The sequence below is a fragment of the Erigeron canadensis genome, chromosome 9, assembly GCF_010389155.1.
Source record: "Erigeron canadensis isolate Cc75 chromosome 9, C_canadensis_v1, whole genome shotgun sequence".
NCBI classification, from domain to species: domain Eukaryota; kingdom Viridiplantae; phylum Streptophyta; class Magnoliopsida; order Asterales; family Asteraceae; genus Erigeron; species Erigeron canadensis.
This window is the reverse complement of record NC_057769.1, coordinates 5,169,266-5,185,037: the sequence shown is the minus strand read 5'-3', so window position 1 is coordinate 5,185,037 and position 15,772 is coordinate 5,169,266. Positions and strand designations below refer to the sequence as shown.

General features: G+C 33.8%; 2 protein-coding genes across 3 annotated transcripts; both read left to right on the top strand.

Annotated features, from left to right (window-relative positions):
- Window positions 1-2,466: 2,466 nt before the first annotated feature.
- Window positions 2,467-8,415, top strand: LOC122582655 (monocopper oxidase-like protein SKU5). 2 transcript variants are annotated; one of them, XM_043755078.1, is made up of 10 exons: window positions 2,467-2,497; window positions 2,718-2,788; window positions 4,471-4,580; window positions 4,653-4,923; window positions 5,012-5,150; window positions 5,846-6,200; window positions 6,602-6,967; window positions 7,061-7,139; window positions 7,327-7,517; window positions 8,006-8,415. In XM_043755078.1, the coding sequence occupies exons 1-10, from the start codon at window positions 2,482-2,484 to the stop codon at window positions 8,112-8,114; spliced, it is 1,707 nt and encodes a 568-aa protein (XP_043611013.1). In that variant the 5' UTR covers window positions 2,467-2,481; the 3' UTR covers window positions 8,115-8,415. The 2 variants fall into 2 exon arrangements, with proteins under 2 accessions (XP_043611013.1, XP_043611012.1); XM_043755077.1 differs by lacking the exon at window positions 2,467-2,497 and having other exon boundaries at window positions 2,569-2,788.
- Window positions 8,416-9,835: 1,420 nt separating this feature from the next.
- On the top strand, window positions 9,836-15,681 carry LOC122581827 (serine carboxypeptidase 1-like). Its single transcript, XM_043754124.1, has 14 exons — window positions 9,836-10,077; window positions 10,308-10,453; window positions 10,835-10,902; window positions 11,023-11,145; window positions 11,654-11,756; window positions 11,833-11,870; window positions 12,289-12,390; window positions 12,802-12,882; window positions 12,981-13,226; window positions 13,936-14,001; window positions 14,078-14,199; window positions 14,863-14,976; window positions 15,085-15,130; window positions 15,400-15,681. The coding sequence occupies exons 1-14, from the start codon at window positions 9,932-9,934 to the stop codon at window positions 15,481-15,483; spliced, it is 1,485 nt and encodes a 494-aa protein (XP_043610059.1). The 5' UTR covers window positions 9,836-9,931; the 3' UTR covers window positions 15,484-15,681.
- Window positions 15,682-15,772: the final 91 nt, after the last annotated feature.

Below are 15,772 nucleotides of genomic sequence, written 5' to 3'. Positions count from 1 at the left end.
TTTATGCAACTAAAATTGAACTTCCCTTAACGTACGTTTATCTATTAATAACTACATTTTGTAAATAATATTTACTATTTCAATAAATAAGTATACATATGTATACATTGTCGTTGATATTGTTATCTTATATTTTAAATTTAATAAAGGGAAAATTACCTTTTTTGACAAATAGAAATAGGTAGGTCTTGTATTGGACATAATTCTAAAATTTTCCCAATTTAGTCAATATAGCCGTGTGATACAGTATAAAAATTCACGGATAAAAGATAGCCAATCAAAATATTACATGTGTCCTTGTTTTTCCGTATCCTCCTTTTTCTTCTCTCGATGTTTTCCCCTCTGTGATCTCATCTTCAATTCTCTTCTTTAACAAAACAATGAAACGAACACCACGTTTGAAAGCAAAAAAAACAAACTAGTTCATCTAAGATTTATCAGAGTGTTTGGGGGTTTCAATCAAGCATAATTAAACCTTTGAGACTAGTTACCACTTGTTGTAACTTGCAAGTGCAGTGCTTGATTGGAAATAAGTTTTCAAATTATTATGTGGCGGCGTTTAAAAAATCTGACTCAAAAAATCAGCCAATATGTATCTTGTCGCTTTATGAGACAGAAACGTATTCATCGTATTTATGGCTCAATTTAAATAGATTTTTATGCATGAATAATATCGTACATATATATGGATTTGGATCTGCTGGGTCTGATTATTGAAGCTACTTTGGACATAAACTAGAGTGAGCGAGTTGTCACAGAGATCGAAACATGAATGAGAGATGATGATTAATTAGAGGGTGTCGAGTACAACCTTTCATGGCTCAAAAATAATGCGAAAGGCTGATTCAGAGCAGTTTTACAGCTTCATCGATTCTCCAAATAGGTTGTTTCATGATGATTTCCAAGTCTCATGGGCTGCTCGAATCAGAGGCTAAAAGAGGGATGCTGGTCACGTCTTCAGAGGGTAACAAGTATTGATTTCAGCCCTCCTCGAGGACTGTTTCTCGCTGGTTTTGTGTGGCCTGTTCAAGTCTCTTTTAAACAGACGGGAAATGTGTTCTTGCTCTACAAGGTTGTTTGAGTAGCAATGTGTTCTTTGATATCTTGTATTAATCAATTTGGTTGTTCCATAACCAATTTCATTCATGTAATGTGACCAAATAGATGATCGTCTTCTCAACCAATGGGTTATTCAATTCGTATGCATGCATAATCTTTTGCAAATTTATTCTTATAACAAAGTCTTAGAATTATAGATTACAAAACGTGAATTGAGATTAAAAATCCAATTGATCCCATGTTCGTTTTTTTGTTACTGAATCAAAGAAATACAGAAAACAAGGAAAGGTTGGAATTCGGAAACTTGAAAAGATGAAAATAAAGATAGACTAAAAGAAGGGCACGTGTAATATTTTAATTGGCTAAATTCCATCCGTGATTTTTAATACTGTATCCCACGATTATTTGGACTAAATTGGAAAATTTTTAGAATTATGTCCAATGCAAGACCCACCTTCTTCTATTTGTCTAAGGAGGTAATTTTCCCTTTAATAAATATTGTCTTTTGTTTATGTGAAAATATAATGCAAATCATTTATTTATAAAATTGTATTATACAGTAATTAATTATAATAGCCACCAGTCTGATTATTAACTTAACTTATCTATATATGTCACAAATTTAAATTTTGGGTAAGTAAATTTAAAAAGTATCTTAATCATATTAGCAAAGTTTTTGATTTTGAGAAGATCCAATTGGGCTCGAGTCTCACTTCTTATATTTGTGGGAGTGGATTAATAGGGGGTTTTCGGGAGTTATGGTTTTCAGGCATACGTGTAATGTATGAGTAGGATAAAATGCCGTTCAACAACAAAAAAAAAACTCAATATAAAATAAATTCTATATTAAAAAATCCTATCTTAAAAGTAAAATAATTTGTCAATGATGACTAGTTCAACTGGTCAGAAATATCCCAGGTTTTATCCAAGGTCTTGAGTTCGATCCTTAGGGATGACAAGTATTGGGGTTTTTTCCTCCGAATACTTGTAACGACCCATGGTTAACATCCCGTTATCTAGAGTACGTGCAAGGCTTCACCATCATACGGTGAGATTTCCCTAATTCATAAGTTAAAAAAGTATGTATGTATTTTTTTTCAAGGCGCTTAACACCTCTAAGCAAAAAAGTGTAACACCACCAGGGAGATGTCCCATGTCTGTAATGATAAATCTGGGTGAGAAATTAACGCCCTTTAACGGTGACGCTAATGGCCTGGTCGGGTTAACCTTTCCTTTCCTGGTGTTACCTTTTTTTTTTAACAGCAAATTGTCACCTTCTTTTCCTCAGCATCTTTTTGATGTCGGCGACTACAGTACAGGGTAAAACAGGACTGGAGAAACTGTAAATCAGAAGATTCTACAACTTACATAAGAATGTAAATATGAATAAATTAACCTCAACTTGCTCACAATTTGTCAACAATGGGCCCCAAAAAAGGTCAATCCACATTCACATCTCTTACTCATTAAGCTGTACATGCTTACACACACTGCTTACTTCAGTTTTTCCATGTTACTTTTCTGCCAAAATAATTCAAATTTGCAGATCCCCACATAAATCTTGAAATCTTTGTGTGTGTGTGTTTATGCAATGTACTCGAAATCTTGGTTGATTTTCTTGAATTTTGTTGTGGGTTTGTTTAATTTTGGATTTGCAGGAGACCCTTTTGTGTATTATGACTGGACTGTATCTTACATCACTGCTTCACCACTTGGAGTTAAACAGCAGGTTTTCTTTTTCTATCTATAAATATTGGAGTTAAACTTGCCCACAGGTTTTCTTAAAGTTTTGATCTTTTTATTGTTTAGATCTTGATGATCATGAATATATGCTTGTTTGTGTGATTAGGGAAGTGGGTATTATAAAAATGATTGTTTTGATTATGGCCTGTAAATTATGATTCTTACCATTTAATGATACATCAAACAGTGAAGTTAAATCATCACCAAGGAGACCTAGTGGTTACAAGAGGTGACAGGTTCCCCCTATGTAAACCTCTTGGGGTGTGCCCATGGAAAAGATTTAGAAATGATCACAAGATACCCCAATTAGGTAGCGTGCGTCTGAGGCAAAGACTCGCTTTCCTTGGGTGACCTGAACATGGAAAACCTCATCCATTTACATGCTTATGAAACAGAGAAGTTAAGCTATTATTCAAGAGAGTAGGTTTCTTTAAGGTTTGGGGATATTTACTTGTCTTTAATTTGGGCTTAAAAAGTGTTCTTAGAAACCGTCGACCGTAGATAAATGAGTGTCAGCTATTACCTCACTGTGTTGGGAAGTTATATTGAGTATTGGTGCTATTAGCTGAAGGACATTTCTCTAAAGCTCTCAACTTTGACAAAATTATACTTCTTGTGCCCTAACATATAGTTAAAAGTTTAGGTTGTAATCTTTAAGTGGATATATGTTACAAGAGAGTTTGGATGTGTGGTTTTTAGAGTTGACAAAGCCGGTAGTTTGGGGAACTTATGGTTATGGGTTAGAATATATACTTTGCCCATTCCTTTCTCCATTTTAAGTCATTGAACTTGTTTCTGTCTTTTAGGAGTCATCAAACTTTCTCAACGACCTAATTAGGTCACCCGATAGTTTAAAAATGGGCATTGTGTTATTTATGTATTTCCTCTTTGATTCACGCGTTTTAATGCTATAATCGGAACCTAAAAGAAAAGTTTGATGACTTACATGCAATGGGAAAAGGTTTAATGAAGTATACGGGACGAAGAAAAGTTCAATGACTTCAAAGTGACCAAGTGATTTTTTTTTAGAACGACATTCTAATCTACTCCTACTCCTAAATTACACGCATGCCTAGGATGAAACCTAGGACTCTCGAAAAATCCCTATTAATCCACCCCCACAAATGTGGGAAGTGGGACTCGAACCCAGGTGGATCCCCCCAAGTGATTAGTATGCCAAATATGATTAAAAAGCATACTATTTCAATATTAGTTTTTTCACTATTGTTACTAATATGATTTAGTGTCTATGCATTAAAAGTACACTTTTAGACTTCTTGTTTACCTTTTCCTTCTTAGCTAACTTTCTTTAACCCAATTGACTTGCTAAAGATCTTTTGATAAGTAAATGAGTTGTATATGCCACCTAGTGTTTTCGAGTGATTATAGTGACTTGAAGAATCAGAATCCAATAATCACTTGATTATAGTTGTAATAGTATTTGCATTTGTTTTGAAAATAGGTTTTTTTTTCCAGCTATTCCTTCCGTGCCTATCAAAATTTAAAGATATCACCTTAAGTAATGAAAACATCAATTTTATAATTATTGTTTCTAAATACTAAATTGTTGATCATCGTGAATGTGTTTCAATAGTACAAACAAACACCCCCTAGATATGAATCCCTTAATTTCAAGATTTGTAACTCGGACCTGCAAATCTTCTGTAGGTGATTGCGATAGATGGGCACTTTCCAGGACCGCTTCTTGAAGCAACAACAAATTGGAATGTTGTTGTCAATGTAAAAAATGATCTCGATGAGCCTGTCCTTCTCACATGGTATTTTCTTGTGTTATGAAATGTGATATAACAGAATACGACTTTCAGGTAACATAATTGTTTTCATTATAGGAATGGGATTCAACACAGAAAGAACTCATGGCAAGATGGTGTGTTGGGGACAAATTGTCCAATTCCTGCTGGTTGGAATTGGACATATCAGTTTCAAGTCAAGGATCAAATTGGCAGTTTTTCCTACTTTCCATCAACAAATTTCCAACGGGCTGCAGGTGGGTATGGAGGAATCATTGTCAACAATCGAGACGTTATTGCTGTACCTTTTGGAACTCCAGACGGAGACATTTCACTTGTTATCGGGGACTGGTTTGTAAAGAGTCATAAGGTTAGCATTATTATAAGCATCATTGGGTTTTTAAGCGTAACTTATACAGTATGTTCTAGGTGAATAAAGGGTTTTTATTGTGGAACAGGACCTTAGGAAGGATATTGAAAACGGGGTCAATCTTGGATCTCCTGATGGCGTATTAATTAACGGGCTAGGTCCGTATCGCTATGATAGTACCATTGTTCCTGATGGTATTACATATCAGGTAATAAATGTTGAACCAGGTGAGTTCTTGAGGTTCTTAAAGCATAAAGTTCAGATCTTTTGTAGGGTGTTTGGATGTGCTTTCAAACCAGTGATGGTAAAAGGGATGTCCAAGTAATGGGTCAAAATGAGGTTGAGTCAAAAGTCAAAATGGGTCGTCTCCAAATTAGGGTCAAAAAGTGTTGTTTGATCTGTGTGACTTTTACTTACCCTTTGCTCAAAAAGTTGATCATAACAAATATATTAGATATAGTTAAAAGTCGTTTTTCTGAAGTAAATTTTCTATTATTTAATAAGCATAATGTTTTAGGAGATTATAAACATTTGAATGGACCTATTGAATCTTAGCTTTTTTAACCCATTTGACCCTCTGCCTTGATAGCTATTTGCTTTTATATACCAATTTGACCCACTATCAGTAAAAGTACAACCTATATTGGCCCGTTTTCAAATTAATGGTTTAAGTTTACCACCTCTAGTTTAATCTGAGAATTGCGCCTTAAAGTTGCAATAATCACTTTTGAGTGGTTGAGTAAAAGTGAAAGTGATTTTAATTTTCTGATTATCTAGGGTGAACATATTTAGAGACGGTGAAGCAGATTTTTTATATGAAAACTGATTATCAGCACATTCAAACATTCCTTTAGTTAGCATTACATTTTGCATGAGATACTGTCATCTGATCTTACCTTGATTTCTTTTATATCAATAACAGGAAAAACATACAGATTTCGTGTGCACAATGTTGGTATCTCCACAAGTTTGAACTTCAGAATTCAGAACCATAACATGCTTCTTGTAGAAACCGAAGGTTCATACACAGTACAGCAGAACTATACAAACATGGATATTCATGTTGGCCAATCGTTTTCTTTTTTGGTGACTATGGATCAAGGTGGCAGTAACGATTATTACATCGTTGCCAGTCCACGGTTTGAAAATTCAACAAAAGCTTCGGGAGTTGCCATTTTGCACTATTCGAATTCTCAAGGGCCCGCTTCTGGCCCGCTTCCAGATCTTCCAAACGAATCCGACTCATCGTTCTCAATGAATCAAGCAAGATCCATAAGGTTTTTGTTTAACACGACACTCTTTCATTCCCTTTCTTTCTAATATTTCCTTGAGTATGTAATAAGAGGTGGCAAAACGTTTGGCTTGGGTAATGAGTATATATAAGTTTGTTATGTTAGCAATTATTAGTGTGTCAAGTATGTTTGCACAATTTATTTTCTTTCAGTATTCATTAACTTTTGAGTAAAATGGCTTGGGCAGTTTTATACACAGCTGTTAACCGGTTTCCTCTTTTTCTATTTTAACTGTCAGATATAAATCATGACATAATTCAATTCTAACCCGTTCATATCTAAATGGGTTGAAAAGAAAATGGTCACCTCTAAAAATACTCTCTTTTTCCGTGTCTTTCCAAGATTTTCTTGTTAATGTTATATATGATTATTCTATGTGTATGAAGAATGAACGTTTCTGCTGGAGCAGCTCGTCCAAATCCACAAGGGTCTTTCAAATATGGTGAAATTACAGTAACAGATGTATATGTGCTCCAAAATAGGCCACCCGAGCTTATAAATGGAAAAAGGCGTACTACTCTAAATGGTATTTCCTTTTTTGTTCCTTCAACACCATTGAAGCTTGCTCAACAATTTAATGTTTTGGGAATCTTCAAGCTTGATTTTCCAAATAGACCAATGAACCGCCCTCCGGTAATCGATACGTCTGTAATTAATGGTACATACAAAGGCTTTATTGAAATTATACTCCAAAACAATGATACCACCGTTCAGAGCTACCATTTGGATGGTTATGCATTTTTTGTAGTCGGGTATGTTTACATGTTTATGTAATGTGTTATCACTGTATATGATTATGAATTTTTGATCACAAGCTTCATAATTTTTTTATATATGAATGTTAGGATGGATTATGGAGTTTGGACAGAAAACAGCAGAAGTGTTTACAATAAGTGGGACGGAGTGGCTCGCAGTACTACTCAGGTAATCTTGGATTTTATAAGGATCTATACGTTTCTACCTTGGGATTTAGTTTGCTAGTAAAATGGTTGATCATTGATCCCTACATCAGAGTATACAAGAAGCGTTCAATTAGGAAAAATGATGTTAAATGAAGCAAAAGAGTCGTATTAGTTTTAGTTTGATTCATTTCGCTTTCATCTTTTTACAGGTTTTTCCTGGATCATGGACTGCAATTTTGGTATACCTTGATAACGCCGGGTTGTGGAACCTTCGAGCACAAAATCTAGATTCATGGTACCTTGGCCAAGAAGTTTATCTGAATGTGGTTAACCCTGAAAACAACGAGCTTCCTTTGCCCGAGAATGCCATCTACTGTGGGGTACTTTCATCCTTGCAAAAGTAAGAAATGTACATTATGATTCTTATGTTAGGTAGTCGAGTGTGGCAAGATGGTCAGGTTGTGTAACTAGTCTAAACAGGGTCAATTTATACCAGTTTTAATTTATTATGGGTTAAAATGGAAGGTATTGACCAGAATAATCACTTTTGTTAGTCCATTATTACTTTTTTACAAATGCTTATTACGTGAAAAAATAATATCATTGAAGTAATAGCCAAATCTTTGAATATAATGATTCAGGATTAATTACACACTTTCATCCCATCCAGTCCATTCATTCCCCTTATAGCTAAAATTATAAATTGTATTTTGTCAATTCGACCCTATTATAAGTTAATCGGTCAAAGTCACCACCTTTACTACTTAAGCATGTTTCATGTATACTTCAATTCTCTGTTTACATCTTAAATATTTGCACATTAACAAATGATCCTTTAGATCAGTAGAGATTTGCTGATCTCCTAATATGGCTATTAATTGAATGCAGGGACCAGGCTCAAAGAGTTAGATTTTCTGGTGCACCTTCGGTTCCCATGGTAATCACAAGAGTCTTAATCGCATTGATCATCACATTTGTTGTTACTTTCATGAGGTAACACCATTGGCAGCCATGGTTGAGCAGTCAAAACATCATCACAAGAGTTAAATTTTGATACACTCATAGGGAATTTTTTTAGATTGTATTGTTCCCATGATGCTGCTAGCTCTGTTATCATTACTCTAATTGTAACTAAACCTAAACTCCATTCCTTAGTGAAAAGTCATGATTGCCCCTGTAAACCGTGGCACGGCATCAAGATATGTTCACTGTTGTATTGGAGTCTTTAGTATCAGCTTAACTACTGGCTGGCTTGTATATTGTGCATTGGCGTATGTACTATTGTGAGCTTTGCTTTTCTTTTCTTTGTCATTTTAACCGCACTTTAAAGGTTTTAATGTTGAAGATAAGATGATGTCAAGAAAGCATACTGCCATTGCCATAAAACAACAGAAAGTTCATATCTTTTTGAAAAAGAAAAAATAATGCACCCATGACTCTTTTAGTCTTTTTATAGTAAAGCAACAACAAACTTTGAATATCATTTTCTTCTAGACTTTCTAGTACATGTAGAATACATCCTTGTAGAAGACGTATATATGCACGGGGACAGTAGCAACAACGACAAACTTGCAAGAAATACGTACACCAACAATAGAACCAAAGATAACCTTGCAAGAAATGAAAGAACATGCAGACTTATATAGTTATATGTGGTGGTCTGAAGTTAACAAAACTGACCGGGCCTAGACACATGAACCGCAGAGGTACAAAAGTAGTCAAGTTTAACAAGCTTTGATAGACTGATATGACATATAGGCATACCTTTTCTAAAATATACACGCATTTAAAAAATTTACTATTTAAGACTTGATTAGCTTTTAATCTCTTGAAATGAGGCAAAGGTAAATGAGATCGTAAACATCAATTCATAATGTAATGGTAATATAAAGTTGTCCGGGATGAAGCGTTCTGAAAAAGAAAAGTTGTATTACTCAACATAAAGGTGTTCGTTAAGCTTTTACAAAAGCCTATTTGAGTAAAATCTTGTAAAATTGGTTAACAACAGTTTTTAAGTTGACTCTAAAAGGTGAAGTTCCAAAACTGAAATCTTCACTGACAAGACATGTTCATATATGAGCATATATGGAATGACTTATCAAACAAAATGTTTGCTGAGTTTAGGGTATAAGCAACAAGAAAACTTGTGAGTGAGCCACAAACTCCATTTTTCACCTTATGAATTATGATGAGTTGCTTGTAAAGTGGTGTATAATAATGTGACCAAGTATGTAGTATTGAACCGACAATGCAAAAAAAGTATTTTTCAATGTCGTCTTTCACGAGTTTTGGGTCCCAAAATCGTCTTCGATGGTGTATGAGAAGGTTGAGATGTAGAGAATACTCCTAACAAAGTTACAAAAACTACTTCCAATATTTAACAAAGATAGAAAAAGACCTTTAACTTTTAGATGCAAGAGCTTTAACCACTCGATAATGATGTAATATTTTTTAATTTATTAATAAATCTTACATTAAATTGCCAGGATCTCTTTACTCAACATTTCTTTAGTGGCTTTTAAATAGTAAATCTTTAAAGCTAAAACATAAAGATAGAGATGTTAATGAATATGAGTCCTAAAAATGAGGCTGGCTTTGATTGACTAGAAGTAGAAAGTATGTATAGTTGATGGCTGTATAGGAACCCATTATCCTTCACTTGCCTTATAAGCAAAAATACAACTGACAAATTTCACTCTTTTCTATACTCCCACCTTTTATATTATCTAGGCACACAAACCCACACTAAACAGATTCAAGAATCTTTTATCTTTCATTGGTTTCACTTGTTGAAACCCCCCAAATATTTTAAAAATGATCAAAATAATGAACTCAATTCATTTATATTTATCAATATATTTCTTATTTACCATTTTATTGGCACAATCTGCACCTGAAAATGCCATAATTACTCAAATTCCTGGGTTTGATGGCACTATACCTTCCAAACACTATGCTGGGTACTCTTTCTTTCATTGTTTTATTGATGTTTTCATGAAAAAGATTTGATCTTTATTAATGGGTATGGGTCTAATTTGCATAATCTTCAATGGGTTGGTTTTATTTTGTATAATCTAAAATGGGTTGGTTTTATTCTGCATGATTTTCTTTTATGGGTTGGTTTTATTTGCATGATTTTTGTTAGGTGGTTGATTCTGTATTTACTGTCTATGATGATGATTTTTGATAGGTATGTGACAATAGATGAAAACCATGGGAAGAAATTGTATTATTATTATGTGTTATCAGAAAGAAATCCTTCTGAGGATCCAGTAGTTCTTTGGCTCAATGGTGGCCCTGGTTGCTCTAGTTTTGATGGCTTTGTTTATGAACATGGTATAATTCACTTTTATTTATAGTTTTCATATTTACTTTGTTTATCATAATCATCAGTTAATCATGTGTTTTTCTTGATAATTCTTTTTATGTATTTTGTTATAATTTTTCTTTTTTTTTTTTGATAATTTCTTTGCTTTAAGATCATATAAACGCTCGGCAAGCGATAAGGTTGATTACTTTTATAGCAAAACAAAGTTGATAATGGACTACGATAAACTTGATTTACTGTATTTAGACTTGTTGAGTTTAAGGAGGATGTTTTGAAAGTATTGTATCTTCGAGCAACGGAATAAGATGCTTGTTAAATTCTGATTATTTTGATTAGATGGTTGTTTGTTTATTTAGGTTGTTAAAGAACAACAATATGTCTTTTTGCAGGTCCATTTAATTTTGAAAAAACTGGAAGCTTGCCAAAGCTTCATCTTAATCCATATACATGGTCCAAGGTTTATATCTGTTCATGTTTTTGAGTCCAATTAAAGGAATATAATAATGTTATAATAGAAAAAAATTGATCAATGAAAAAGGTTCTAATTGTAGTTTCTGTTTGTAACAAATATTGTTAGGTTTCAAATGTGATATATCTGGACTCTCCTGCTGGAGTTGGAATGTCTTACTCCGGGAATAGATCTGACTACACCACTATGGATACAAAAACGGCTTTAGACTCACACAAATTTCTCCTTGAGGTATGCTTAAAAATAAAGAAACAAAAAAAAAGCACCTGTAAAACTAATTATACAAATGTTACCCATCATGTAAGTTATACCTGTTGGGATTAATGTGTTGTTGAATAGTGAATTAATGCACTCTTGATAGATTCCTAGTTTAAGAGGCTGCATTTGCTAAACACTATTTGCTGAAACCATTGGTTCATAATCAGAACGAGTTTTTATCAACCTATCAATACATTATTGCAATTGTTTTTTATGTTTATTGTGTCATGGGTGAATGCTAAATGTTAACCGTTTAAATGTTCCACACAAAATACTTAATAAAACCAGATTATTCTTTCAACGTGATAACTAGATAATACAGTCTTTAATTATTTAAAACATCTTAGTTATTCAGAACATCTTAATCATTTCAAAGTTGTGCTATATTATGATTTTTATCAAAGAATTCTTATGTATGTATCTTGACATTTGACTGATATTAACACATATACATTTCAACATTTCCTGTTTGTGTGATTAGTGGTTCAAGCTATATCCCGAGTACCTTTCAAATCCATTTTTCATTGCTGGCGAGTCATATGCTGGAGTTTACGTGCCTACATTGTCTTATGAAGTGGTTAAAGGTAACCATCTCTTCTTAAACCTCAACCAACACCAGCTTGAGAAAATTTTCATAATGCCCATTTTAATATTCTTCAGGACTTGATGCTGGGAATAAACCCACTCTCAACTTTAAGGTATACCCTCATTCAAAAACATCAAGATGTATATATGCTAGATATGACAACTTCGACCCATTAACTTGTGAGTTGTGAATGTGTCGATTCGGGTATAGTTTTATCTCTAATTACTCAATGGTAAAAGCACAAGTAGAATAAGATAGATCAACTGGAAACAAGGTCAAATAGGTTGAAAGTTGGCTATCTGTGTTAGAATGCATAATAACACCTAAATCATTCTATTGAAAAAATTTACATTCATATTGAAATGATATCATTTTTTTAATAGGAAATTAATTATTTTCGTCAAAAATGCTTTAATCAAGTCCACCCGACACATCCTGTACAAATTAACCATCATGACCCGTTGCTCAACATCACATTTGCCTGATATATAGGAAACTATTGGCTGCAATCTAAATTCATTAAAATATAGGGATACATGGTCGGAAATGGAGTTACAGATGACGTATTCGATGGGAATGCTCTCGTTCCATTTGCACATGGGATGGGCCTCATTTCTGATGACCTGTATGAGGTATGCTTGGAGTTTTGAGATCAAATATATGAGGTTCAAGTTCCACATTAATATGGATTTCGTTAAGAATTTGACTATCAATTTTTCGCTGTTGCAAAATGTCTAGACTTTAACATCATCATAGTTGCAGAAAAGATCATATAGCTTTCAAGTTTCAAATCAGGAAGTCAGGAACTAGCCTATTTGACTTAAATGAGTCAAACTTTAATCGGAAACCCTTTTTATCTTCAAGATTCTTATTCACTACAGTTCTTCATTTTCTTACAAAAGTCTTTTAACAAGACACAAATATCTTTTGTATGAGTAATATATTCCTATATAGTTTAACAAGCCACAAAGTTTCTTTGTTCTGTTTGACTTGTAAAGTTAAACTGCATCTTTATGAACAAAGGTTGTCGTAAACACATGCAGGAAGTTACCAAGGAATGTCAAGGGAACTACTACAATCCTTCAAACGATGACTGTGAAATCAAGCTTCAGCAAGTTGACCAAGTAATCCTTTGTGTTTCTCTTGTTCTTGGGTCCCTTTAAAACTTTGAATCTATCATACAGTATTTTTGCTTATCTTGATTTTGAACTCATAAATCCAGGATGTTGATGGTATAAACATATATGACATTTTAGAACCGTGCTATCATGGTGATAGTTCTAGTAAGATTAGACTTGGGAAGTCAAACTTGCCAGCGAGCTTCAGGAAATTGGGCGAGACTGAAAGGCCCCTTCCGGTTCGAACCAGAATGTTTGGCCGTGCTTGGCCTTTTAGAGCCCCGGTGAAGGCTGGTTACGTTCCTTCTTGGCCTGAGATTCTCAACAGTGCAGAGAATGTCCCATGTACTGTAAGTCATTCATGTTTAAATGGGTCAATGTGGGTTTATAGATATATATATTTTTATAATGGGTGATAATATTGAAAAAACTAGCTACAAAACAAAGGGGTCAAACAGTTAAATAGTTGTCTAACGATACTCTAGTGTTTATAACTATATAATTTTCCAATATTAGAAGAAGTGACATCGGTATTCGAAGAATTGTTATTTTGTGAAGTTAACTGTATACACAATATAACAACAAAAAAAAAAAAAGTGTTGGCGGGTCAAACCAATCCACCCGTTTCAAATGGTTACCCAATTTTCCCTATATAACAGTTAACATATTCTTTTTTAGGCTGTCTCAGGTAATAATGTAATATGACTTGAATTTTCTTTACTAAATTTTGAACTTATTAAACATCTATGAATCATTACATCCAATTTTGGTACACATGTTTACTAAATACTTTTTAATTGACAGGTGACATTTTAGAAAATGTTGTGTTTTCTTTGGACAAGAAAGTAGCAATGTACTTTAATTAAACCTTTTTTTAAACGACAAATGTCACTTGTTAAATGTTAGTTTTCCCTAAGTAATTATGTGCCAATGCCCGGATTTAAACCCGTGACCTCTAGAGAGGCAAACCTTCCAACTCCCCCTTGGACCATTAAACCGAGAGCTCATTGACTACAATTTTTTAATTTTTTGTTACACATTTTTATTCTATTTTTGTAGGACGATGAAGTAGCAACTGAATGGCTAAACAATGAAGCAGTCAGGAAGGCAATTCATGCCGAACCGGTAAGATATAGTAGTTTTCTATTTGTAAGATACACTAACTAAACTTTACAAAAATTGAAGTCAAACGATTTTTTAGATTAGTGTGGCCGGCAATTGGGATCTATGTACTGAGAAGCTAAGATATTATCATGATGCCGGAAGTATGATCCCATACCACAAAAACCTCACTGCTCGTGGTTATCGTGCTCTTATTTTCAGGTATGTGTCTCTATTTAACCCTAAAAATTGAGATTGGTGTATGTGTTCTGAGCCAATTCTATCACGGTAGCAGGTCATCGCAATTCTACATGTTCTAACCGTCCTATAATTTTACCCATTTTGACCTTTTATTAAATCCACCCTTTTATGGAGGAGTGGTCCTATATTAGTATAAAGAAATAAATTTGAGAGATAGTTTTGGGGGAAATTTCTTGTATATTGAAAAAACTGATTACAGTAATACATAATTAACGTATTTATACTTACCCTTAACTACTAAACCGACCTAACTAGTCTTCTAACAGAGTTCGGGTATAACATTACACTTCTAACCCTCTAACTTTACAGGTGTTCACATAATCAGCTAAAACTATCTCTACATTATATTACATTGTAAAAGTGCTTTAGTTACAATCCCATTCATCTTGGAGCTATATCTTGAAATGTTGTATGCTGCATTTACTCTTCCTGTTTCAGACTAGGTAGCATTTGAGTGTACATTTAAGGGAAAAAAAAAAGAGAAATGAAAGGATATAGATAGGAGCTTTGTCATTTTTCAATTGTTTTACAATGTTCATTACATGAGACGTAGATACATTTCTTCTTGCATCATATAAATGGACCCATAAAATAAATTCTTATCACTTTCCTATGCCTGTGCAGTGGGGATCATGATATGTGTGTTCCATTCACTGGAAGTGAAGCGTGGACGCGGTCATTAGGTTACAAAGTCGTTGATGAGTGGAGGAAATGGCAGGTCGATGGTCAAGTTTCAGGGTACGTTTTAATTGTTGGTCAGAAAGATTTGATTTATATAATTATGTAAAAATTAGTTTGTTTTTAATGATATATTTGTTTATGTAGAATTATTTCCTGTGATTGCAGGTTCATACAAGGATATGACAACAACCTCACATTTCTAACGGTTAAGGTTTGTAATGCATACATGTGTATATAGCTACAGAAAAGCATATTCTCTTACTGGCTAACTGCATTAAAACGTAGTTTTAAGACATGCATCTTAAGCAGTATTTAGATCGTGTTTTGTTCACACACAGTTTAGATGCAGGCGAGTCGTTACGTTAAGTCTCACCTAAACGTCCCAAGTGCATATCTAAAACAGAATTGGTTATTGTTAATGTGTATACATATTTGTTCATGTGTTCATTTAAACTTAGCTATATGTTAATGTATATGCAGGGTTCAGGGCATACGGTACCTGAGTACAAACCAAAGGAAGCATTGGCGTTCTACAGTCGTTGGTTGGAGGGGAAGAAAATATAGGAAATTGCGTTGATCGCTTTAATACGTTGTTTGTAATGTATCACGTACTGTTAATTTAAAGAATAATTTGTTGTTAGGGAAAATAACATTGCAAATGTCATAGATATGGTGAAAATCCAAAAGTATATTGTCAAAGAATTATGATCTCTTATAATTCACGTGTTTAATATTACAAGGAAATGATGTTAAAACTTAAAAGTATGAAAGTAATGCTCTCTTATAGTCTTACTAGAGTGGTGCCCGCGCGTTGCAGCGACGACGGTCTATAACGCTTTAGACACCTAACAGT

Excerpts from the sequence above, each read along its gene's own strand:
- LOC122581827 (XM_043754124.1), top strand. The coding sequence starts at position 9,932 with ATGATCAAAATAATGAACTCAATTCATTTATATTTATCAATATATTTC. Across the intron at positions 12,391-12,801 it reads TTTCTGATGACCTGTATGAG|GAAGTTACCAAGGAATGTCA; the intron begins GTATGCTTGGAG and ends AAACACATGCAG. Across the intron at positions 15,131-15,399 it reads TCACATTTCTAACGGTTAAG|GGTTCAGGGCATACGGTACC; the intron begins GTTTGTAATGCA and ends ATGTATATGCAG.
- LOC122582655 (XM_043755077.1), top strand. The coding sequence starts at position 2,651 with ATGTACTCGAAATCTTGGTTGATTTTCTTGAATTTTGTTGTGGGTTTG. Across the intron at positions 2,789-4,470 it reads CACTTGGAGTTAAACAGCAG|GTGATTGCGATAGATGGGCA; the intron begins GTTTTCTTTTTC and ends AATCTTCTGTAG. Across the intron at positions 7,518-8,005 it reads GTACTTTCATCCTTGCAAAA|GGACCAGGCTCAAAGAGTTA; the intron begins GTAAGAAATGTA and ends AATTGAATGCAG.